This window comes from Ornithorhynchus anatinus, chromosome 19 (assembly GCF_004115215.2).
Source record: "Ornithorhynchus anatinus isolate Pmale09 chromosome 19, mOrnAna1.pri.v4, whole genome shotgun sequence".
Lineage (NCBI taxonomy): Eukaryota > Metazoa > Chordata > Mammalia > Monotremata > Ornithorhynchidae > Ornithorhynchus > Ornithorhynchus anatinus.
In genome coordinates this window covers 3,956,214-3,981,362 of record NC_041746.1, presented here as the reverse complement: position 1 = coordinate 3,981,362, position 25,149 = coordinate 3,956,214, and the positions used below count along the sequence as shown (strand labels likewise).

Genomic DNA, 25,149 nt, shown 5'->3' with positions numbered 1-25,149 from the left:
CTGTGGAGGCTGCCCCAGGCTGGGCCTGGATCCATACCCCCCCCCACCCCACCAATCCCCGCCACCACCACCTGCTCCCTCTTCTTGCGGGAAGTGAGAAGAAAATAATAAACTTGAGTGTTAAATGTACAGGCACTCACGAATTGGGCCTAGTTCACTCATACACCTAGTGAGGTGAGAATTACGGTGTTCCTTATGCACTTACTTTGTGCCCAACCCTGTGCTTAAGTGCTGAGAGACAGCTGGGATCCTTGGGTCAGCCAGTAGGATTTACTCAGTCCCCACCGTGAAGCTGAGGAGAAATGTGGATGGTTGGATATTAAGGGAAGGAGCTTAGGGGCCGGGGGCAGGTGAAGTGAGCAAGAGGTCAATGGAGGGAGAGACGAGACTAAGGCAGTGAGCAGGCTGGCTTGAGAGGAATGAAGAGTGTGAGCTGGGGTGTGGTGGAAGAAGAGTGGATAAATAGGAAAGAGCTGATGGTGAGGACCATATGAGGTTGTCTCCCAGAGGAGTGATGATCAAGAGGTTGGGGAGGACAGGTAATTTGTACTATTTGATGGATAAGAAAACTGAGGCACATACTGGTTAAATGATAATACACATTTTTCCACTTATCCTCTGTTCTGTCCGGCGCAGGCTCACCTTCCCAATCCAAACCAGAGCTCCATCCCACCTCTCCTTTCCCACCCAGACTGGGGTCTCCAGCCCATCTGAAAATAGGCTGCTGTAGGAAGGGGTTTTTGGATCCCTGCAGGGGCTCAAGACAGATCTTCATTTGTTCGGCAGGTTAGGGTTTCATTGCAGTTGACAACTGGACAATGAAAACTCAAAAGGAGCCTCTTCATCGTGGGCCACCTTCCATGTCGATGACAGAACAATTAGCCTTTCCCACTAATGAGCTGAGAGCCAGCTGTTTTTTTTGTTGGCTTTGTGTTTTTTTTTATATTTGTTAAGCATTTACTATGTGCCAGGCACTGTACTAAGTGCTGGGGTATATACAAGGTAATCAGGTTGGATATAGTCCACATCCCCCATGGGGCTCACAATCTTAATCTCCGTTTTACAGATGAGGTAACTGAGGCACAGGAAAGTTAAGTGACTTGTCCAAGGTTACACAGCGGACAAGTGGTGGAGCCGGGACTAGAATCCAGGTCCTTCTGATTCCCAGGCCCAGGCTCTGTCCTCTAGGCCATGCAGCTGCCTGGGGGGACCCAGGATCCTCACCCCCTGCCTTTCAGATTCGGGGCCAAGCACGAAGGATTTTTTCAGCAGCAACAAGTGGGAGATCAAGAGCTAGGAAGGGAGGGGATGACCTAGGGACGGATGGACACGGACACACACACACACACACACACTCTCTCTCTCTCCCCCCCCAACCCCCCAGGAATTCACCAAGTGGAGGAAGATGTTGTTGTTGGGGGCAGTGGCCTTGCAGCAATTTATTGAGTGCTCACTGTGTGCAGAGCACTGAACTAAGCACGTGGGAGAGCACCATACAAGAGTTGGCAGACCCATTCCCTGCTCATAAGAAGTTCTTCTATCGTTCCTCTTCTACCTATCTGTAAATGATTTACTGTCTGTCTCCTCCCAGCTAGACTGGGGCATCCTGAGGGCAAGGATAGTGTCTACTAACTCCACTCTACTCTCCCAAGGGCAGAGTACAGTGTTGTGCGCACAATATGCCCTCTAAAGATGACTGTTGGAGAGAGCTCCCCAAAAAGACCATAGGGCTGAAATACAGCTTCATCAGAGGCATTGGGCAGACACCATCAAGGGTTGGATGAAGGGTTAGGGAAAAGACCCTTTAACCTAGACCAAACCTGAGGACAAAAAGCAAGGCAAGGCTGATCGGATCTTGGAAATGAAAATTCCGGCTGAAAACTCTCCTCTCCCAGCCCCAAATTCTATCCCTGGAGGTTCCAAACTGCCAGAAAGAGCACTAGGAAGCATTCATTATAAAAGTATTTTTAATAAATTGATGTATCTCAATGCTCTAACCTGATAGCCCACCGCCAACATCAGGGGAATAAAAGTGGGGATTCTTTTTGCACCAACCCTTGAAGTTACAATAAACTTGAATGCGAGTTCGCCAAAGAACCTCCGAGTCGGGCTCTGCCCGCCGTTCCCGTGGACGTCGGAAGTCACAAGGCGAACGTCCACTCGGCACCGCGAAATCATTCCGAGGGACGTGAAGCCCGCCTCCGCCGCCCCTGGGCACGGGGCGGGCTTCTCTTGGCGCGTAGGCGAAGGCTACATACACTTCTGAAATAAAAATGGTTTCTTGTCGTGTAACGAAAATACGGCGTGTATCAAAAGTACAAAGTATCTTACGGAAACAGAGCCACCAGGACCAGTAAGGTAAACGCGGGGAGCGCCCTGAAGCAGCACGTGGCTTCTCCCCGTCCGGGCTGAGGAAGAGCCCCGGCCCTGGTACCTGGAGCGCGAGCACAGTGCGGTCAAGAGGACCAAACCCAGAATTCCCTGCTTTGTCAAAATGCTGGTGAAGGGCGATTTGTACTATTGCTTGGAGGTGCAGCAATAGCCGGTGGGTTGAGGCATCAGGTGGAGGCTGACGTGACAGCACATGGTTGCACAGATACAGTACCATCAGAAGGCCAAGACTGCACAAGAGCCAGACTGCCAAGACCTGATGACCTTTTGGAGGGCTTTAAATAAACGTGTGCACTGAAAACCAACGGCTGATGACCTCCACTCCTCCTTCGCAGTGGTGTTCCACAAGGGGCTACTCACCCCTGTCCAGGACATTAGGCTTAGTTTCTCTATGTACACAGCCAGTGTTTACTTCATTCCTTGCCTCAGAATCCATATGGGAACAGAAGATGACTTACAGAGCTTGGGAGGTGTGGAAAACAAAATAGCTCTTTTTCCCAAGGCTTTTTCGGGGCAGAAGTGTGTGTGTCTGTGTGTGTGTGTGTTTATGTATTTGTGGGGAAGAGCAGGGATAATCTGAAAGGTGGACTCAAGTCCATTTTCAACTTGAAACTTGAGAAAAGGATGGGGTTCTCCCAAGTTAGAACAATAGTTCCCAGCCTGTCCTGAGGTAGCATCAGTGAAGCTTGGCGCTGTGAGTCTCCCTGCTGACTCACTTTGGTCTCTGTTAATAATTACTCTAATCTTTCCTCTCCTGGCTTTTCCAAGGGCCTGGAGGTCCAAGTTACCCCTCTCCGGCCACCACCGGTCTCAGAGAGCTGCTGTCCTGAGCCTGAGAGGGTTTGTCAGTGGACATGAGCACAGGTGGGGGCATTTGGACTTAGCGATCCAGAGGCTGCATAATTGTTGCCCCTGGGGATCTGTCAGGCAGCCCAAATTAATGGCTGGGTTCACTTAAAGAGATCTGGATAACTGGTTAACTAACAAACTGCTGACAAATCATCTAGTGAGACACACATTTTGACAAACGGTCTCACCAGTAAAGAGGGAAACAGCATCAAGTATTCCTTAAGGTAGGGCAGTGTGGACAGAGTGGGGCCCTGGCAATGTCCACCCCACAAGGGCTCCTGCCACGGAATAACCGGAAGCTCCCACGGGTGTTTCTTTCCTGTGGGGAAAGTAAGCCGTTGGAAGGACCAACTGGGCCAAGGGAAAGCATCTTTCTAAGGTGGATGCTGGGGGCAACAGATGGGCTTTCCCAGAGGTGGGAGACGTGGCCGGCGTTAGCCCCGGAGCTCCAGGGCCAGTGAGCCTCAGCTTCTGGAGCTGGGCACCTCTGCTCCGGACAGGGGAGCGGTCGAAAGCAGTGGATGCCCTTTGAAAAGGCACGGCCAAACCCCTAGATAACTTACAGGCCGGCAGCCCTGAGTGTTGCGGCTCATTCTGGGGCCGGGGAGAGAGCTCAACGCTGGGCGGGAGGTATGGTTTCTGGCCCGGGAGACTGGAAGGAGGCTGCTGTGGTGGCAGGGCTGATGGAGTGGAGAGGCGTGATTTGGTCTGCCTCTCAGTACAGAACCTGATCTCAGAGAAAGTAGCGTGTCGGGAGACTCATGTTTAGTGTTACTGGCAAGTAGCTGAATTAGACGCCCTTGGGAGGGGGGCCAGTACAGAGGGGGAATGAGACCAGTGGGAGAGTGGGGCTGGGGAGGGGGTGGTGAAGGAGTGACACCTTTTATCGGTCAGAGGGGCATGTGGGCTGACCCGTTTTGGCACTCCCATAAAGGTGGGCGCTTTGGGGGAGCCTCCGCCTGGCTTTGTCTTTCTGGGGTTGGACCCTTGAAAGCGTTAGTGTTAATCAACGGGTCACACTTCACCTCTCTCACAGGCCAGGGGCCCCGCAGCCTCAACTGTAGGGCAAACGGTGTCAGGCTCAAGCTGCCTCTGGCTGCCCTCAAAAGAGTCGGAGGAAGACAAGGAGACAGGATTTGGAACAAAACCTCATTTCTCAGAAACAGTCCCAGCACCAGCAGGGAGGAAGGGATATTTCTGAAGGACAGAAAAAATCTGACCCCTTCCTTCAGAGGGGCAAGAGGCCTGTCCACTCCGAGCCGGGAAACATGGGGGACGGAACCCAACAATGACCACTCCTAGACTGGACTCCAAGGCAGCCTCTGCCCAGGGGCCCTACCAGGAGTAGTGGAATAAAGGATTTTTTTTTTTGGGGGGTGGGGGGAAGACTTGAGCTTCACCCCAGCTTTCACAGCCTCCCATCCCCCAGGTCTCCCCCTCCCCTGGGGGGGCTGAATTTTCCAGGAACCCCTTTTCTTAAACAGGGTGAGGGTGACCGGAGCAGTGTGTCCTTACCTGTTCGGACACTGAGCGTTTTGTATTTACGCCTTGGCTCTTTACCAGTGAAGATTAAGCAGCTTTACCTGCCCGACAGATGACACTAGGTTTCCTTTCGTCCTGGTGGCAGGAGTCTATGCAAGACTTGTAAACAGCGATACAAAATACTGTAAACGGAACAGATCTTGTATAAAACAGAAGCAAATCTGAATTTACAAGTGGAATAAAAAACAAAACCAAAACAAAAAACAAAGAAAAAACCAAAACCCCACCTAACCAGAGAGGGCGGCTCCTCGGAGTCCTCCCTCTCAGGCCTAGTGACTGTTGTCTTTACAAATAGAATCCTGAGCTGAAGAGACTGGGATTTGGGGGGTTGGGGGAGAGAGAAACCTCTCGGGCTTCTACCTCCGAGAGGCACGTCCGACCGAAGGGCGCCCTGCTCCCCCGAGGGGTCCGGCTGCCGGGAGGCCGCTCGGAGGCGCGGTCTTCCAGGGGAGGGAGGGGCGCTCACAGTTTGGTGTGGCGGCCTGGCCGGGGTCCAGTGGCAGCACTGGCCAGGGGAGGGGGAGGGGCCGCAGTGGTGGCAGTGGTGGCGGTCTCCCCGGCCTGCTCCAGCTCTTCTTGGAGCTCTTGACTGACGCTGGACTGCAGGGCGGCCGGAGTGAGCCACTCCTTCGGGAGGCAGCTCTGCAGGAACGGTATGCAGGAGCTGAAGTAGGCGAGTCGATTCACCCAGCGAGGGATCTCTTTTCCACACAGGATCTGGAGGGTGGCCACGGGGAGCGGGGGATAAACAAAATTTGCCGTTAACACTAAGAAGATGGGGGAGAGGGGCAGTGGCAAGAAATGTCTTCTCTGACTGAGCCCTCATTTCCCCCACTCCCTCTCTGTACTGTATCACCCATGCACTTAGGTCTGTACCCTTTAAACGCTTGATACTCCTTCCCACCCTCGCTCCCACAGCACTCATGTCCATGTCCACGATTTATCTTATCTCCATCCCCGCCCTGGACCATAAGCTCCTTTTGAGCTGGGAATGTGGCAACCAACTCTGTTTCAGTGTACTCTCCCAAGCGCTTCGTTTAAGTGCTCTGCATACGGTAAGTGCTCAATAAATACTATGGATTGATTGATTCATTGATTTGGGCCTACAGCCACCTGCCTGGCAGGCTAAGAACTGGCTGGAGGACGTTGGGATCTACTTCTCAGCTCCATGCCGACAGCCTCTGACATTCCCCGTGAAAATGAGGATACAAACAGGAAGTACTAACTGGAGCAGCCACCTTTACCAGAGGGGACGGTGGGAGGAAATGCGGTGAGCTAGGAGAAGAGGGGATCGTTCACCTTCAAAGGACAAAGGCCTAAGTTACCTCATTTCTCCAAAGATGGGTGAGACCACAGCTTATCACTCTTACAGGAAGGCAAACTAGATTGTCCTCCACTGAGCGAGAGGCCATCGCTGAAAGAAGGTATGCAGCACAGAGGGAATCAATCCATGGCATTTACTGGGCGCTAACTACATACAGAGTACTGCAGGCAGTGCTTGAGAGAGGGAAACAATTGAGTTTCTCAGTGGACTCTGGGACTCTAGCAACAAAGTTCCACTAAAGTTCCTAAACAGACGAGGTCAGTCAACAGAAAATGTGCGCAAAGGTGAATTTACCTCGGATAAAGCTGAAGAAAAGTGATTGCAGTTTTTATGCATCAAGTGGTAGGCATTGCCTTTGTACTCTTTCCCAAGTTCTTCTACAATTTTTTCTATATCATCTTCTATGAAGTCGGTACTCCCTAGAACAACAGCTTCTCTAAAACAGGAGAGAAAACTCAAGTGAATTCAATAAGAACCCAATTCTTTAGGTGTTCAGGGGCACATTTAAACACTTGGCTACTAGAGTAATGTGGTCCTAAAAAAAAACAAACAAAAAACAAAACAAAACACCATAGGCTACCAAATCATGGTTAAGGGCCCCCAATGCTTTCCTCCTACTTTTTTGAATGACACAACAAAACAAAGTGGGCTGGACACCACTAGTGAGTTGGCAAGGCGATCTGAAGTCGATTTTCCATTTAAAAAACAAAATTCTTGTAAAACTCAACAAGGCTGGGGTTACTCCAGCTCCTCTGACTGGAATTTTGTTACCACTTGATCTATCCCAGCAGCACTTATTGTAAACCAGCAAGGAAACCAGGTTTAACCCTGGTTTACTAAACTCCCATTGGAAAATGGACCCCAGCCTCGCTGCAGAAATTTATCAACTGCCCTACTTGATTAGAAATGAATGATAAGAGACTAATCTAAAATAGGTCCAACATTATATAGGGGAAAGTGCTTTGCTACTTAAGCTAAAAGAAATATGACCATAGCTATGTTAAAATGCGAGGCACTAAACTGGTCTGAAAGGATTTATTTCAAATCGCTACGAGCGTCAAGCTCAGAATGAGTTCCACCGCTTATTTATAAAGTCTTGGCACCCAGAACAATGCAATAAAAATGATCCCCCTACTTACTTAAATTTAAATGTTTCTCCTAGTTCAGAAGCACTTCCTGGAGAAATTTCAAATATTCCAGAAAAGGGGTAAGGATGCCCTCCATAAGCAAATTCTGTAAAAGGAAAAGAGCACATACGCACAACTTTTAGTATATATCAAATAGATATTAGGCTGTGAGCCAACCAAGTAGGCTAAGCCTCATTTACTTCTAAAGAGCTTTAAAACTTCTCTCCTATGAATTGCTGAATACACAGTCGAAATGTGGAAATTAAATCGTCTCAAAGAATGACTGCGCCAGATGACCTTTTAAGAACTCCATGATAAACTGTTTACTCCAGCCTCGCTATGTTTAGGGAAGGCAAGGTCACCCAGGGGGCAGTGAAGACAATTATTCCTGCTTTGATAGAGGTGTTGCTTCTTATGTATTGGAGGTTTATGCACACAACTTCCTAAATTAATCTAATCAAACTCTTGAAGTTTCATGACATTAGGAAAAAAAAATCAGTCTAGGATTTAGACCCCAGCCATCTCCTAACGGGACTCGTGGGGTCTGACCAAACATTCACTGTGGTTCTGAGGCTTGGCCCTCTCTAACTGTCCTGTGTCACTTTCCTTTTGGAAACCTCACTCCCAAACTCCCACTGTCTGGGAAGAGCAACTGATCCCGAGGAGCCAGAGCCTCTGGAGTAGCCGAGCAGATTTTCCATCTACATTCTGCCATACTCTGGAGCCTTGGCCATGCCCAGTGAATGGGAATGCCTCTCAAACTTCTTCTGATTGCTCTGCTGCTGCGTTGTGCACCCTGATTCGGCAGCTGGCCCTGGAAGAGGTTCGTGGGACAAGATTCTTCCCTTACCCAAAGCTGACCAACGGTGAGAAGCAGTAAGTACACAAACTGGAATTTGCTCCGTCCTCCAGGGAAAATTTTAGCCTTTGTTTCCATTAGAGAAGCAGCACGGGCCTGGAAGTCAGAGGACCTGGGTTCTACTCCCGGCACCTCCACCTGTCTGCTGTCTGACCTTGGGCAAGTCACTTCACTTCTCTGGGCCCAAGTTTTCTGATCTGTAAAATTATGGTATTTGCTATTATGGTAAAATGAGGATCGAGACTGTGGACTCCATCTGGAAAAGGGACTATGTCCAACCCGATGTGCTTGTAATCACTCCAGTGCTTAGTACAGTGCCTGGCACATAGTATGCACTTAAATGCCACAATAATAATAATAGTAACAGTAATAATAGTAATTATTATTATTATTGTTATTTGGGACAGGAACTGTCTCCAATCTAACTTGAATCTATCCCAGCGCTTACAACAGGGTTTGACACATAGTAAGTGCTTAACAAACACCATTAAAATAAATTAGATCATCCTTAATCCAACTGGGGAGAATGTCTCTTGTGGGATGGGGGAAGCGCACAGTCTACTTCAATATTTGAGGAGTAAAAGTACTTTCCATTGGCAAGCATTCCTGCAACTTGGCACCGGTACACACTGATGTACCCTAACTCTTGTCTAGAATGACGCAGATCTACAGTACAGAGGCTAAGGATAAGGTCTAATGAAATCAGAGAAGAGTTTCAAACAAAGATGGATGCCATGTTCCTGCCACACCTCTTTTGTTGAGAAGCTAGGGAACACTTTGAGAAAGAGCTTAGAGAATTGTGAACATCTGTCCCGGCACATCTCAAGAGATGAGATTAACCTGCTATTTTTACAAAAGGTCCTCACTGGACACAAGTAAAGCAAAAGAGGTGACCCAAGCACATACTTCCGGATGCAGTAGGCAAAGAAGTGACGGAAGTCCTTGATTTTTATGGATTATAAAACCCACCATAGTAAACAAGCCTAGGCAGCAGAGCTTAGTCTCCCAATTAATAGACAAGGAGACCCTACAGGGACCACCTAGAGAAAAAGTCAAATCAAATGAAAGGCAAATGAAAGCCTCCAGAGGCAGCAGCACTAGTCCACTGTGCCAGGCTGTAAACCGAGAATTAGGGATGGAGCCGGGCAGGCAACAATCAACATACAGACTGAATTCTATCCTGTCACATTGAAATGCAATGTGCTCTCTGTACCAGATGAAGCTGTTGTGTGATCTTCGGAGGTTATCGGGGGTACTGCAATCTGGAGTAATCTGGAGGTCCCAGAAAACACAAATGATTAAAGTCGGGTTGGTATATGTAGTGATTCTACACTAACTGTAACGCTTTCCGTTGCTGAGTCGTTTCCTGGAAAACAGGCAAATGAATGAAAACAGGTTCTACCACAAGTGTGCTCCTTGGGCTACCTATGTGGGGTTTTTTCACCCACATCTAAAAGGCCACTGAGTGAGCATTATTCAGTCTATCATTCACACTTTTTCATTTTTATGCTGAAACAAAAAATTAGCATTGGCTGGGTCATGATTTTTCAATTCAGGAGCTCTTTCAGGGCAAAACAGAAAACCATATTAAAAAAAATCAATTTTAAGGATGACTTCTACACATACCTCTACCATATACTTCTATTCCTGAATGGAAGACTCCAATTCCAATGGAAGAGGTGTATTCATTCATCCAGTACTACAAAACAAACAGTTTTCATAATTAAATTTCTGATCAGACAACCCGAACTTTCATGAAAATGGCATGGATAAACGCATTTACGTAGAGCACACCTGAAATTACTTTACAACACCATCCCCTTTAGCTTTAATATGCCTGGGCCAGAGTTGAACCAAGAACGGCTCTCTGTGGGGTCAGACTCCTTTTCACAGCATCACAATCAGCCCCAAACCGTGCCCAAGCCACTGTCACCCTTAAAAAAAACAAACCAACTTTATCCTTGCAATCCATCCTTAGGCACAGCATGAGGGGAATCTGAGACTGCAACTGGGGAATGGAATTTGGGGGATAAAATAACATGAAGTTTGGGGCTTTTTTTAAATGTAGGCAAAAATACAGCTTAAATCAGGTTTTGGCATTATTGATGATTCACAGGCAATAACATCTGCGTAGCAGGTGCTCCTTTGGTAAAATTACTTATTAAATTATAATAACTTGGGCATTTGTTAAGCACTTAATAGGTACCAAGTACCATGCTTAACGCTGGGGTAGAGACAACACACTCAGATCTAGTCCAATTTATGTTAGGACAAGTGAAGTGTCTCACTTCACTATTTGCAGACAGTCCTAGGATGGAGGACGCAATCTGCTTCTTTCCGTGGTGTCTCGTGTCAAAACTTAAGTTGGAATCAATTTGCTCTCGGGAACAATGCTATAAATGGCTAATCGGTTCCTGAACCAAAGTCAGATACCTTATTTTTACCTAAATTGCCCAGAACTGTATCATCAATTATAAATGAGAACTATAGCTACATTAATGTACTTATATGGAGTCGGGGAGATTCCGCGATGAGGTAGCCGACTTTGACTCCGGTGGGAACAAAATGGATGTGCTGATGCTGCCTTATGTCTCTCCTAGCAAATGGGTGACTCCCTCCCTCCTCCTGTCAAACAATGGATCGATCAATGGTACGAATTGAGTGCTGTGTGTACAGCAGTGTTCTAAGCACCTGGGAAAGTTCAATAGAGTTGGTGGACACGATCTCTACCCATAAGGAGCTTACAGTCCAACTCCGGTCATCTTTCAGCTCCCCTCTTTCTCCTCCCCATAGTGGCTGTTAAAATTGTTCACCCACAAGCGCCTGTTTGTGCTCCCCTGGGGCTAATGCCATAAAGGAAGCTATTACTGTAAAGTCAAGACTGATGTTTTGTAAAGCTGAAAGGGGATGAGAATCTGGAAATGTGGTAAGGGCCATTCCTCTTAACTTTAAATGGTTTAAATTGGGGTCCACTTGTGTCTTAAATTTACAGCCTCTCCAACACCATATAACATTTCCTGTTCACTTTCCTCTTCCTGGCCTGGGTGTCGATAGAGCTGTTCAAACACAGGTCTATTTAAATGGCAAAAATGCAGAGCAGAAGGTGGCCTAATTATAACTAAGAACAGGTAAAAAAAACCCGCTCTTTCAGTAGTACTAAGATCAAGCCCGGAACAGGAAGTCTTGTGCTCAATTGTACTTAACCGGCAGCAACTGGGATTTCGGAGACATTGAGTCACATCTCTTGGGGAGGTATAACCAATGTTGACAATAAAATGAAACTAAGAGTTCAAAAATTCATGGTCTAGGGTTCAAACACAGCAGCTGTGATCTCAGAGCACATTACTCATTGAAACCAGCTGGGCCCAATGAAGGGGGAGAGGGGCAAGGGAGACGGGTTACATGGTCTCTACAGCTACCTGGAGCCTGATGTCTCCCATCTCCTGGGGACCAGAGAAATGATTGAAAATAGACAATGCACGACCACTTTTAACGAGAGGACTAAGTTTGTAGATGCTTTGACAACCGCAGTTTTTTTCTGACGGTTTGACTTTGGTCATTTGGGTAATTAACTTGTTGATTTGTAGCAATGGGGACATACAATCTCCAGCCCATTGCTCTCCTTTGAAGCACTGAAACTGGAAGTCTAGGAAATCATCAATATTCTGGATCAGTAAGGAATTTTAAACGTTAACATCATGATAATGGTTCATTCCACTCGCTGTTCTCAGGGTTTCTCCACAAAGATCCTAGGATTTAGAGGAAACTAATGCCTTTGGAAATTAAATTGCAGACCTAACACACTAGTCTGCAAAGTCCCGAATAGAAACAAAACTTTAGCCACGCTCATTCTTGTAACTTCATAAGAATTAAAAAAAAGATGGGGAGATACCATTGGAATTTCTTTTGCTCTTTTCTGAAAAACAGGAGAGAAGTTTCTTTCTGTCAGGACAACCAAACTCCGTCGGCAGGGAGTCTGGAGAGGAAGAGGCCAATTTTCCCACAGGGAGATTGCTCCCTGGAGCACTGCCCTTCAATTGCTCGATTTCTCTCCTCATTGGGCTCTCCTGGTCAGCATGGCCTGCACACCACTGCCGCATGATCCCAGGAGACCAAGGTCTTGGCCTCAATGGCGACAAGACCAGCTGGCTTCTCTGTCCAACACAGCTGACATCAACTCCCCTTCTCAGAGGGGGTCCGCAACTTTAGCATAATCCTTGTGTGACTCCTCCCTTCCTCTCTTTCAATCTCCATATTCAATCTGTCACCAAATCCTAGACGTTTATTCCTTCGTGATCTGTCCGGATTCCACTTCTTCCTCTCCAACCCCCTGAAGATTGTAAATTCCTTTGGGGGAGGGATTACATCTACCAACTTAGTCGTACTGTATACTTTGCTCTGTGCTTAAAAAGTACCTTGCCATATCCCCAGGAAGCAGCATAGCCTAGTGAAAGGAGCACTGGCCCGGGAGTCAGAGGACCCAGGTTCTATTACCTGTGCTGTGTGATCTTGGGTGAGTCACCTTGCTTCTCTGGGCCTCCGTTTCCTCATTCTGTAAAATGGAGATAATATTCCTGTTCTCCAGCCTAGAGTGCGAGCCCCTTGGGGGACTTGATCTTCTATCTACTTCAGCGCTTAGTATGGTGCTTGGCACATAGTAAGCACTTGACAAATACCACAATTATATCCCAGCTTGACTACTGGGGCCCACAGTCACGCCTACTATCTGTTGCGCTTGCCCAAATATAGTATGATGCTCCACCCGCTGTAAGCACTCAGTGAACGTGACTGATGCAGAAACCCGAGGGGCTCAGCTTGCTGTGAACCGAGTTTTAAGGAGGCAAAAGATGAGGGAATGAAGAGGAGGAGTTAGCCAGGGGCAAGGTGCCTCCTTCTGTTAGGAGACCCAGCTGGACAACTCCCTTCAGACAATGTCTTCTGGGGAGCTGCTGCACCTACTCCTTCTGGAGGCTGTGAAGGCCTGGCTGTTTGTACGCCCTCCAGACAGTTTCGCCTCGAGATCAGGAAATTGTCATTGCTTTCCGAAGGCTCATCTGTCCATTGAGGAGGATGTGTCCCTGACCTGGTCACGCCCTGGGAATTCTCTGACACACAATATCAGCAGGGCATGTGGCTGAGTTGACCTAGCCGAAGGGAGGCTGGGGTACGCAGAGCCATCCACACTTCCTCACTCTCTGGCTGTCTCCACTGTGGTCTGTTAGCGCACATTAGCTGGGGTAGGGGTGTGGTCCGTTCCTAGAAGGCAGAAAAGGCCTGCCTGCTCTCCTTGGCAGCGGGATGGAGTTGAGCACAAACAGCTGTGACACAAAGCACTGAGCTCTTTGCAACCCAGCGGTTTTCCAGCAGGTAAAGAACAAATGAAAGGAGAAGAGTTAGGCTAGAAGGGGTTATTCTAGTTAGCACTGACCCTCCATATCAAATCTTTTTGCAAGAGTTTGATCCAAGCATGGGATCTTGATAAGAAGGCTTGTGACAAAGGGACCGGCTTTTGAATAAGAAATCTGTCTTCCAATGTTTGGCAGCAGGGAAAGGCTGACATGGAACATTAAATTTCTCACTCCATGAGCCTCCCGATTTGAGTTTTAAAGCACCACTTTGCGAGTTTAACCACTTAACTTGATGCCACCACAAGACAGGGAGGGGACAGTACTTGAGAAAAGTTCGGATTTCTCTCTGGGGCTGACTTCAAATGTTATGTTGGGTTCGCCACAGATTTCCTTTTACAAACTGAGGGTAAATGAAGCAAACTAGACGCCACCACAGAGAAGCTCCCTCTGACCGAAACCAAAAGAAACAGTTAAAAAATCCGCCCACACCAATGATCCCTCTAGGCTAAACGATGCAGCATCCAAGTGCTCAGACTGGCTGCCTCCGCTATGCTGGAGGAAATACCAGAGGGGTCTTTGCTCTGAACAAGGGGTTGCCTAAGCGTGAAATAAATGTGATATTTATTAAGTGCCAAGCCCTGTGCTATGCGTGCTGGAGTATATACAAGATGATCATGTACCACATGGGGCTCAGAGTCTAAGTAGGAGGGAGAACAGGAATTCAATCTCCATTTTACAGATGAAAGAATTGGGGCCCAGAAAAATGAAGTGACTTGCCTGAGGTCACACAAGAGGTAACAAAACCTAGGTCTTCTGACTCCCAGGCCCATGCTCTTTCCACTAGACCATGCTGCTTCTAACATTAGGTTAGAGATGTTAGGATTAGGGTGATGGGGAAGAGGAGTAGGAAGAAAGGGGGCTCAAAACACCAACAGGATTACAGACAGACCCACAGAACGAGAGGTCCCAGCCAAAAAGGCACAAAATATTTTTCAAAGGTTAAAGTCAACGGCAAGCAGGTTACCTAGTTGGAGCCTGCAGCTTGCTCTGCTAATTTTAGCATCTTCTTAAATTGCCTAGCCCCTGGGCAGCTAAATTTAATCAAGCAGGTGTTGGAAGAGATAATGAGGAGGCTGATGCAGGAGAAGGGGGTTGTGGGGAGAAGGATCCTTAAGGCAGGATCATATCCCCGAGTTGGTAGCAGAGTCAGAGGGTCCGGAACAGCAACGAAGTGCTCCTACTCCACTTCGCTTGGAGGCACTGTAAGGGCAGCGGCTCTTCAGAGCAAAGGCTTCATGAAGTCAAGGAGGGAAAAGGAGAAACGGTGCCAGATGCAGCAGGCCACAAAATAGGCCGGGCACAGCCAATGGCAGATGTCATGTGGAGGCGGTGCGGCTCATCGCTGGGTGACTTCTCCAAGCATGAGATGCAACTCTATGCGGGCTCTTCCCACATAAAATGGGAGCTGTGTTCTTGAAGGAACTCAGACAAAGGTGATCTCTGTTTCAAAAATGATTAATGTTTCAGGGAGGATGGGGGTTCAAAGATACCACCAGGAATGACAATTTGCAATACAAATTCTCATGTCATAGTCATGTCCACCACTAGCAGAATGCTCAACACCCTTGTCTCTGATTGCTATGCTAAGGTACTAACTACAATAAAGTTGCCAAATCAAAGGCACCGGGGAGCAGAAAGGCCAAAGCAGTGGCTGGGATGAACCACAGCATTATATTGTACTCTCCCAGGCACTGTATACAGGGCTCTGCTCACAGTAAGTACTCAATAAGTACATCTGATTGATCCATCACCACTTGATCGGCAACAAAAACCCACACCCAACTTTTTCTTACACCAACTCGGGGATCGTGTTACGGCACAACAGTCTCATGCTGTTAGAGAAACCTCCCCAGATTCTTTTACACAATTTTGATATGACCCCGTAATGAAAACACAGAGCACTTCTCCCCCTTCGCCCCACAATTGGGTGTATGGGAGAAAAACTGGCAGCTAACCCAAAAGCTCCAATCAATCGGTGGTATTTGAGCACTTACTATGTGCAGAGCACTGTACTTCTCCTCCCTCATCGACACCCATGCCCGTCACCCCCGCCGATTGTTCCGGACCTTTAACTCTCTCCTTAGGCCCCCTGTTCCTCCCCCTTCCCCATCTCTCACCCCCAATGATCTGGCCACCTATTTCCTCACGAAAATCAACACGATCAGGTCTGAGCTCCCCAAAGTCACCCCTCCGCCTCTCCCCTCCCCCCCACCAACCCCCTCCCCTACTTTCCCATCCTTCCCTGCAGTATCCTCAGAGGAGATCTCCTCCCTCCTCGCAAGTGCCACCCCCTCCACCTGCGCCTCGGACCCCATTCCCTCTCACCTTCTTAAAACCATCGCCCCTGCCCTCCTCCCTTCCTTAACTTCTATTTTTAACCACTCAATCTCCAAGGGCTCCTTCCCCTCTGCCTTCAAACATGCCCACGTCTCCCCCATCCTAAAAAAACCCGCTCTCGACCCCACTTCCCCCTCCAGTTATCGTCCTATCTCCCTACTACCCTTCCTTTCCAAAATCCTAGAACGAGTCGTCTACAATCGATGCCTAGAATTCCTTAACTCCCATTCTCTCCTAGACCCCCTCCGATCTGGCTTCCGTCCCCTCCACTCTACCGAGACTGCTCTCTCTAAGGTCACCCGTGACCTCCTTCTTGCCAAATCCAATGGCTCCTACTCCATTCTGATCCTCCTTGACCTCTCTGCTGCCTTTGACACTGTCAACCATCCCCTCCTCCTCCATACCTTATCTCACCTTGGCTTCACGGACTCTGTCCTCTCCCGGTTCTCCTCTTACCTCTCTGGCCGATCATTCTCGGTCTCCTACGCCGGAGCCTCCTCCCCCTCCCATCCTTTAACTGTTGGAGTTCCTCAAGGGTCAGTTCTTGGCCCTCTTCTGTTCTCCATTTACACTCACTCCCTCGGTGAACTCATCCGCTCTCACGGCTTTGACTACCATCTCTAAGCAGATGACACGCAGATCTACATCTCCGCCCCTGTCCTCTCCCCCTCCCTTCAGGCTCGCATCTCCTCCCGCCTCCGGGACGTCTCCACCTGGATGTCGGCCCGCCACCTAAAACTCAACATGAGCGAGACTGAGCTCCTCATCTTCCCTCCCAAACCTGGTCCGCTCCCAGACTTCTCTATCACCGTGGATGGCACGACCATCCTTCCCGTCCCGCAGGCCCGCAATCTCGGTGTCATCCTTGACTCGTCCCTCTCGTTCACCCCACACATCCTATCCGTTACCAAGACCTGGCGGTTTCACCTCTACAATATCGCCAAGATCCGCCCTTTCCTCTCCACCCAAACGGCTACCTTACTATTACGGGCTCTCGTTATATCCCGGCTAGACTACTGTGTCAGCCTTCTCTCTGACCTCCCTTCCTCCTCTCTCGCCCCGCTCCGGTCTATTCTTCACTCCGCTGCCCGGCTCATCTTCCTGCAGAGACGATCTGGGCATGTCACTCCCCTTCTTAAACAACTCCGGTGGTTGCCTATCGACCTCCACTCCAAACAAAAACTCCTCACTCTAGGCTTCAAGGCTCTCCATCACCTTGCCCCTTCCTACCTCTCCTCCCTTCTCTCTTTCTACCGCCCACCCCGCACGCTCCGCTCCTCCGCCGCCCACCTCCTCGCCGTCCCTCGGTCTCGCCTATCCCGCCGTCGACCCCCGGGTCACGTCCTCCCGCGGTCCCGGAACGCCCTCCCTCCTCACCTCCGCCAAACTGATTCTCTTTCCCTCTTCAAAACCTTACTTAAAAATCACCTCCTCCAAGAGGCGTTCCCAGACTGAGCTCCTCTTCCCCCTCTACTCCCTCTGCCATTCCCCCTTTACCTCTCCGCGGCTAAAGCCTCATTTTCCCCTTTTCCCTCTGCTCCTCCACCTCTCCCTTCCCATCCCCACAGCACTGTACTCGTCCGCTCAACTGTATATATTTTCGTTACCCTATTTATTTTGTTAATGAATCGTACATCGCCTCGATTCTATTTAGTCGCCATCGGTTTTTACAAGATGTTCTTCCCCTTGACGCTGTTTAGTGCCATCGTTCTCGTCTGTCCGTCTCCCCCAATTAGACCGTAAGCCCGTCAAACGGCAGGGACTGTCTCTATCTGTTGCCGATTTGTTCATCCCAAGCGCTTAGTACAGTGCTCTGCACATAGTAAGCGCTCAATAAATACTATTGAATGAATGAATGAATAAGCGCTTGGGAGAGCATATTCTCAGGCATCGCTATTTGGCCCATCCGAAGGCAACTGTGTTTAAGTGACCCCTTGTACTGCACTCTCCCCAGCGCTTTGAACAGTGCTCTGCAGACGGTAAGCACTCAAATACCACTGATTGACTGGAGATTATAGTGTTTGAGGTGGCTGTGCAGCCCCCTGGAGCTTTGGCATAAAACCTCAGCTAATCTGATTAGCAAACACCAGCAGCCCACTGCCCAAACACTGTGTGATCCTTCCCACTGATGACTTTTCCTTGTCCTTCACACTTGATGTGGTCCTTTGGGGCAGACGGCATGGGCTTTTTGGAAGGCTTTCTCAGGCAGCACCGCAGGTCTGAAAATGTCATGGGCAAGCAGCCCTCTCCCTCAAACGACGGCTTCATCTGAGGCTTATTGGATCCACCCCTGCCCTCTGAATAGAAAAGCCCGGCCAAGGTTCACATTGCCTGCTCCTCTTTCCGTGGGCTTCCGGACCTCACCAGGCAGCTGGGAGGTGATGGGAAGTCCCCTGTTGAGCTGCCCTGCCTTGTAATTAACCAGAAGTTTTGAATAACCGGCACCTCCCACTTCCCAGGCTGAACAAAGGAGAGGTAGAAGGGTGAGTTATGTCTCTATGCCTCTGGCTGGCCCTGCCTACCCTGCTCTTGGGCCAGTTGCTGCTACTGTTGATTTGGGAGTATTTTCTTCTCCAGCCCAGCTAAGACACAAATTCTGTGCCCCGCCCCGAAAACAGTAAAAAACACTAATAGGAAAACCCCGGAGTTCAAAAAGAAACTCTACTACAGTGAAATGCCTAAGAACCTTAATGTAGCATTCCACAGTAGTTACTGTCCTCCTTTAAGCTTGAGATGGACCAGGCTTTAGCTTACATTTCAATTCTTCACAAAAGTGCCCCTCGCAAAAGCAATTTTGGTTGCTTCCACGGGGATTTGAGAACCACCTCCCAGCCAATCCCAGGTGGCAGGAAAAGAGCATACAATGCACAGGACCTGATCATGTGCAAAGTATGTAGAGGAGGAGCATCCACAGTAGTTACAACATTGCTGTAATGAATGTTATAAATTTAATATTCTGTTGGGAGGGAAGGTCAACAAACTTAACACAACGATATTAAGGAAAAACTAAAAAGAGCAGGCGAAAAGTGAAAGCGAGGAGCCTGGAAGCCACTGCAAACACCCCAATACAGGCCTGGTCAAAATACATGCCAGAGAACACCTAAAAAAAGGTAACCAAACAGAAATCCTGCATGTCCAGTGGGCAAAACAAAAAAGGCTACCGGAGGCCTCTGAACAAAATGGATAACTTAGCTGGGAACAGGAAACATCCATTGAGCGAGCGGTCAGATGCAAAACCGGAAATGAATCTGCCAAGCCAAAAAGGCATTTATTTACAAGGGAAAGCCAAAGTTAACAAGAAAATGTTCGTCATATTAGATCAAAAGCAGGAAGTCAGCTAAGAACTCAGCAGAACCACTCGATGATTGGGACAAAAAAAGTGTTCGCAGAGATGGAAAGGTGACGACTGTAAACTGGCTGGATTTTTTATTGAATTTGGCGTTTCCCTCAGCCCTGCATCCACATTGCTTTCTGGATCTGATGCTGTGGAGGAACCTGAATGCCCAGGATGTTTCAGACAGACTTGGTGAAAGGGTTCTCAGAGCATCTCGGGGACTAGATGGAGGCAGCCTGAGAGCCTGCAAGGACTCAGGGGCAAGTTGCAGGACTCCTGGGGAAGGTGCGACTCCCACCATTACCGAGAGTTCGGGACCTGGCCAGTTGCCACCGTAACTGCTGTGGACAGGAAAGGCTCCGGGACCCAGCCTGGGAATTATAAACCAGAGAGGGGCACTCCCATCCCCGTCAGATTCCCGGAATCCATCGTTAATTATAGGATCGATGAGCTACTGGCATAAAGACAACCTGGTTTCTGGACGCAGGTACCGTGCCTCTCTAATCCAACGGATCTCCGAAACAGTCACCCTGCATGTGAACAGAAGGGAATCACCATACGTCCTCTGGCCTGGAAACGCCTCTAGACTGTAAGCTCGTTGTGGGCAGGAAACATATCTACCAACTCTGCTGTATTGCACTCTCCTAAATGCTTAGTACAGTGCTCTGCACACGGTAAGTGCCCAATAAATACCACCAATGATGATCCATCCATCGATAGGATGGACTGGGCATCTACTGTGTGCAGATCACTGTACTAAGCACTTGGGAGGGTACAAGAGAGTACAAGATCCCTGCTCTCTGATCACAGTTTCTATAGTTACATTTTCCACACCAAAGGCTTTAAAAAAATGGTACCACCATGGAATTGGAGGCCATGTGATAGAGAGGATGTTAGCTAAAAAGAGAGGAAACCCACAGGACAAGGGATACCCACAATAAGTTTCTGGGATGGAGAAACAGGATTCGTGGGGTTGACTGATTGTCCAGAGATCCATGGTGTGGTGCTGCAGATCACCACTGGGCTCTGCACAAGCCAGGCACTTAATGCTCCTGGTACCGATTTAATGTCACAAATGAGATGGACACATGAAATCTCCACGTTGATCTGTCACCTGTATTTCTGGGTGAAATGCCATACTAAAGGGGAGAAACTGAAGGAAGCTCTCACAGAGCTGAGAGACAAGGCAGAAAAATGGCAAGAAGAGTTTCAGTGTGAGCCAACACAGAGCAAGGCACCTGGATTTAAATTCCAGCTTCTCTTCCTGGTAGGATGTGTGACCTTGGGCAAGTCATTTAACCATTCAGCGGGGAGGGGAAGGCCCTCCGTCTCCTCATATTTAAAAGGGGTATAACCATATCTGCCTCTTCCCGCCCGCCTCACAGGGACAACATGAGATAACTGATGAGAAAGAGCTTTGGGAAATAAGGGCTTTAAAATGTCATCCTTCTGCCTCACAGTCGACCAAACCCCTGCTCTCTCCAACAGTCCTCCACCCTTTGGTCTCACTACCGACCACCTCATTTTTTCTTACATCTCCAGCTGGGTTAGGAGAGGGCAGAATGGAGACAGAGAGGAAAAACCTTCAATAGCAACTTGTTCTGAGGACAACTGACTGCCTTGATAATAACACTGTACCATTTTTTTTAAAATTATTTGTTATTAGCTGGTTCTTTACACCAGCTACTGGCCCTTGAGCTGCAACTCAGACCCCCAAAACAATGTAGGTTAAACAGTGTTGATTCTTAAGGGCCACACAAATGCATAAAGGTTCACAGCTTAGCCATTAAGGCCCATTTGGCTGGAATGCTAACAGCCAGCTGTCGACTTAACAGAGAACAAGGTCAAAAAAAATTTCCAAACTGACACCTACAAGAGAAATAACACACACTGCCCCTGCCCTCAGGGACCTTACAACTGAATGGGGGAGCAAGAGGCACAGAAACTGTCTATAAATAGTGGGAGTATGCAATACCACTGGTAATGGCAGGAGGGTGGAGATTTGACTAAAGGGTGGAGAATGTGAATCATTTTCTACCTAAGTGCTGAGGACAGATGTTGGAATGATGTGTCCCAAGGATGATGGAGATACAAAGGGAAATACCTCCTGGGGGAGATGATGGTTTTCAGGATGGCTGCAGGTTGAAAGGGAAGGAAGTTCTGGGCAGGGGTAGATAGGCAGGAGAGTTGAGACTGAAGCACTGTAAGGAAGCTGGCTTGGGAAGAGGGAAGGAGGGCAAGCGGGGAAGTTGTAGGGAAAGATGGTGGGGATAAAGCAAGGGAGAGCCTTGATACCAGTGACCAGGAGGTTTCTGATTCTCGGCGGGGCTGGGTGCATAGCCATTGATGGTTTCAAAGAGCGAGTGACGTGTGCAGAATATTTTTACAGGAAGATCCGGGCAGGAGACTAGAACGGACTGAAGGGGGTAGATGTTCTGTTACTCTACCTTTCCTTGTCTAAGAAGAGACAGTTATCCAGAAGGCAACGTTAATTTGCAGAGAAGAAAAAGTCATAACAGGTTTCAACCGCCTCTCTGCCTCCTACCTTATCTTGCTGATCCGCACTCACTCCACACACTCTGCTCCTATTCTCTGCCAACCTGGACTTCGATCCCGTCCATCTGGCTGCCGACCCCCTTGCCCACAGCCTCCCTCTGGCCTGGAACTCCCTTCCCCCTTGTATCCAAATCACACCTCCTCCAAGAGGCCTTCCCTGACTTGGCCCTCATTTCGCTTCTTCATCCTCCCTCCTGTGATCCGTACGCATTTGGAGCTGTACCCAATAAGTTTTTGAAAGTCATCCCATCCCCTCGGCACTTAGGCACTTAGTCTTATGCTCTCCTGGGTCTCCTAACTGCAAATTATTATTATGTCTGTCTCCCCCTCTAGACTGTAAGCTTCTTAGGGGCAGGAACGAGTCTGCTAATTCTGCTATATTCTAGGCACTCAGTATACTTCTCTGCACATAGTAAGCACCGAGTACCACTGATTGATTGATGTATGTAATGCCAAAGGAAAAAAAAGAGGGGATGTCTCATTTTCCTTCTGAATTCTATTATCTGTAAACATATAGCTCATTATCTTCCAACTCCCATTGGAAAATTTATAGGGAAAAACACACAGTCAAACTTTAAAAGGGTAATTTCCACTAGCCAAGGTAATTAAAAGCTCACAAACACAAGCTATTTCAAATGATTTTCAAATGTGTTTCTCCCCACACTGGCCACCAGTCAGCACCAAGTTCATCAACAGGTGCTCAATAAATACTACTGATGGATCATTGAGTGCCTACTGTCATTAGAGCAATGTACTAGGCATTTGGTAATAAAAGTAGATTATGGCCCTCCTGCCTAAAATGAGTTGACAATTTAATGGTAATAGACTGAGAGAAGTACGGGTGGGATGAGTGGGTGGGAGCTGTATAGCACGGAATGGAAGGACGCATGGTTTCCGATTCCAACTTTGAATCGAAAGAAGGGGATTTTCAAAGACTGAACTGGCAAGAACTAATCCCCTGCTCTCTCTGCTTTTTTCCCTTGTCACTCTCTACCTGAGAAAGCTGTGAGCAATAATAATAATAATAATAATAATAATAATAGTCCCGATACTACAATCTCTATTGAATTGCTCATATTGACAATTTAATTCCTGTGTTTCTGTCCTGTTTGGTGGAGTTTTGGTCTAATTAACACTTTCCATTTCCACCCATTCACTACATTAGTAAATACTGGAGAAGCAGCATGGCTTAGTGGACAGAGAATGGGCCTGGGAACCAGAAGAACCTGGGTTCTAATCCCAGGTCTGCCACTTTTCTGCTTTGTGACTTTGGGGAAGTCGCTTCACTTCTCTGTGCCTCAGTTACCTCATCTGTAAAATGGGGGGTTAAGACTGTGAGCCCCTTGACGGACTGGGTCCAACCTGATTGCTTTTGTATCTAGCCCAGTGCTTACAGTACCTAGCATGTAGTAAGTGCTTAAATACCATTTTAAAAAAAAACAACAAAAAAAACTTCCCTCCAAAAAGCAAGAGGACCACTTTACACTCTTCAGAAGATTTCCAAGGTGGGTGGAGGCTTTGACAAGCTTGCCACCCCACTGTTCTTATTTAAGATGAAGAAATTAAGTTAGAAAGACAGTAGATGGATTCCCTGGGTAACCAAGTAAGTTTGTTTTGGATTCCTCACCTCTCTCCAGCTCCTCGGGTGGCTTTTCTGTGAGGTGGTGATATACCCTTATCCCGCTTTGATTATAGGCACTTTAACAAATACCACAATTAGTATTACAAAATGTAAACCATTTCTTTCCTTCTTTTTTATGTCCATAAAAATGAAATTTTCCCTGTCTGGGAAACTGGTAGCGAGAGAAATACTTAGCAAGGAGGTGGGAGCAAATTTCAGTTCTGATTAAAACTGTCACTTTTCCACAACAAGATGTCTTTTAAATCCTGGAAATGTAGGCCACGGCTAAAACGCCTCTGGGCCTAACCCCAAGTCTCAAGGAAATAAAGGGTGTAGTACATTCATACCCCAAAAGCAACATCTGTAAATGTAACCAGAGGCCCTATTCAGCTCTTGTACACATCTATAATTTATTTATATTACTGTCTGTCTCTCCCTCTGGGCCGTAAGCTCGTTGTGGGCAGGGAATGTGCCTACTGACTCTCCCATATTGTACTCTCCCAAGCGCTTAATACGGTGTTCTTCACACAGTAAACACTGAACATATCCGATCGACTGATTTAAGAGGCCTGACCCGGAGGCGATTCTCAGCAAAGCTGGGCTTCTTTTAAGGAAACTCTCCTAAAAAATGAAAGCTTTTAGTTTACACATGACAGTGTTTTCCCCACTGAGCCCGTAAAGAGCTGACATGTGGAGCAGGCTTCAGAATACAGGGCAAATGCCCCATCTTCCTCGAAGTGATACTTTGAACATCAGGGCCAGCGACCACTTGAGTGTCCTCCCACTTATCTGGAACGCACTAATTCCGTTGTACGGTACTGTCCCAAGCGCTCAGTTCAGTGCTCCGCACATAGAAAGCACTGGATAAATACAACGTTTAAAGGACATTTAAAAGATGCAGACTAAGTACACTGGCCCTCATGAAGTGGCAGCAAAGGAACAAAATGCCCCCCTTCCAGCAATGGGCATTTTCTCCCCTAAATAAAAAGTTTTCCCACGAGTTCTGCACCCATGCAAAGCGGCTCCTATGTAGTGTGGGAGGGGGGTGCGGGGACTAGAACACCCAGGAGGCTTCCCTTCCTTCCTGGCCTGCTGTCATCCACCTGTTGCGTCACCTGGAAAGTTCTTCCCCATCCTAGATAAGGAAAACAGCCCTTCCCACCACCCCCCCCCCAAAAGTGGCTTGGCTGGGGGGGGTGTCCCCTGGTTTTCTTAGAGATGGAGGGTTCAGGGTCTATGGGCAAAAGGCTCATTGTCAGGTGTGGATGGTCAGGAATTGAGGGCCCTGGGGGGGGTGTGGGGGGCTTTGGGGGAGTTGTTTTTGGGGGGCTGGGGGCGAGGTGGGCCCAGGGCAGGGTCAACGGGCCGGGGTGAAGAGGATTCTGGGAGAAGGGGTTGGGGGACCCTGAGGCCAAGAGTGGGGACGGCGGGGAGGTGGGGGGACGAGGAGGGGGAAAGGTGAGGGGCGGGAAGGGGGCGGTGGGCCGGTCGGTCCTGTCAGGCCCGCCGGCCGGCAAGGAGGGGGTGGGGGGCCGCCGGGGCCTCGCACTCACCATGTCGTACACGTTGAGGATGACGAGCTGGTTGGCCCCCATCCTCCTCGCCCCCATCCTGGTCCCTCCGGCCCGGGGCCGGGCGCTCACAGGCCGCGCCGCCGCGGCGACGGTCGCATAGGGAAGCGGGGGCCGCACCTGGGCGGCGGGGAGGACCGGCCGCGGCTCCACACGGCGGCCGCGGCTCCACACGGCGGCCGCGGCTCCACACGGCGGCCTCGGCTCCCCCTCCCCCTCCCGCCGGCGCG

At 48.7% G+C, this 25,149-nt stretch overlaps 1 protein-coding gene across 1 annotated transcript; it reads right to left on the bottom strand.

Moving 5' to 3' along the window:
• Window positions 1–1,949: 1,949 nt before the first annotated feature.
• DESI2 (desumoylating isopeptidase 2) lies at window positions 1,950–25,046 on the bottom strand. Its single transcript, XM_029047244.2, has 5 exons — window positions 24,902–25,046; window positions 9,719–9,791; window positions 7,246–7,339; window positions 6,401–6,542; window positions 1,950–5,499 (listed from the first exon to the last, which is right to left on the bottom strand). Exons 1-5 carry the CDS (start codon window positions 24,956–24,958, stop codon window positions 5,245–5,247), a joined length of 621 nt encoding a protein of 206 aa, XP_028903077.1. The 5' UTR covers window positions 24,959–25,046; the 3' UTR covers window positions 1,950–5,244.
• Window positions 25,047–25,149: the final 103 nt, after the last annotated feature.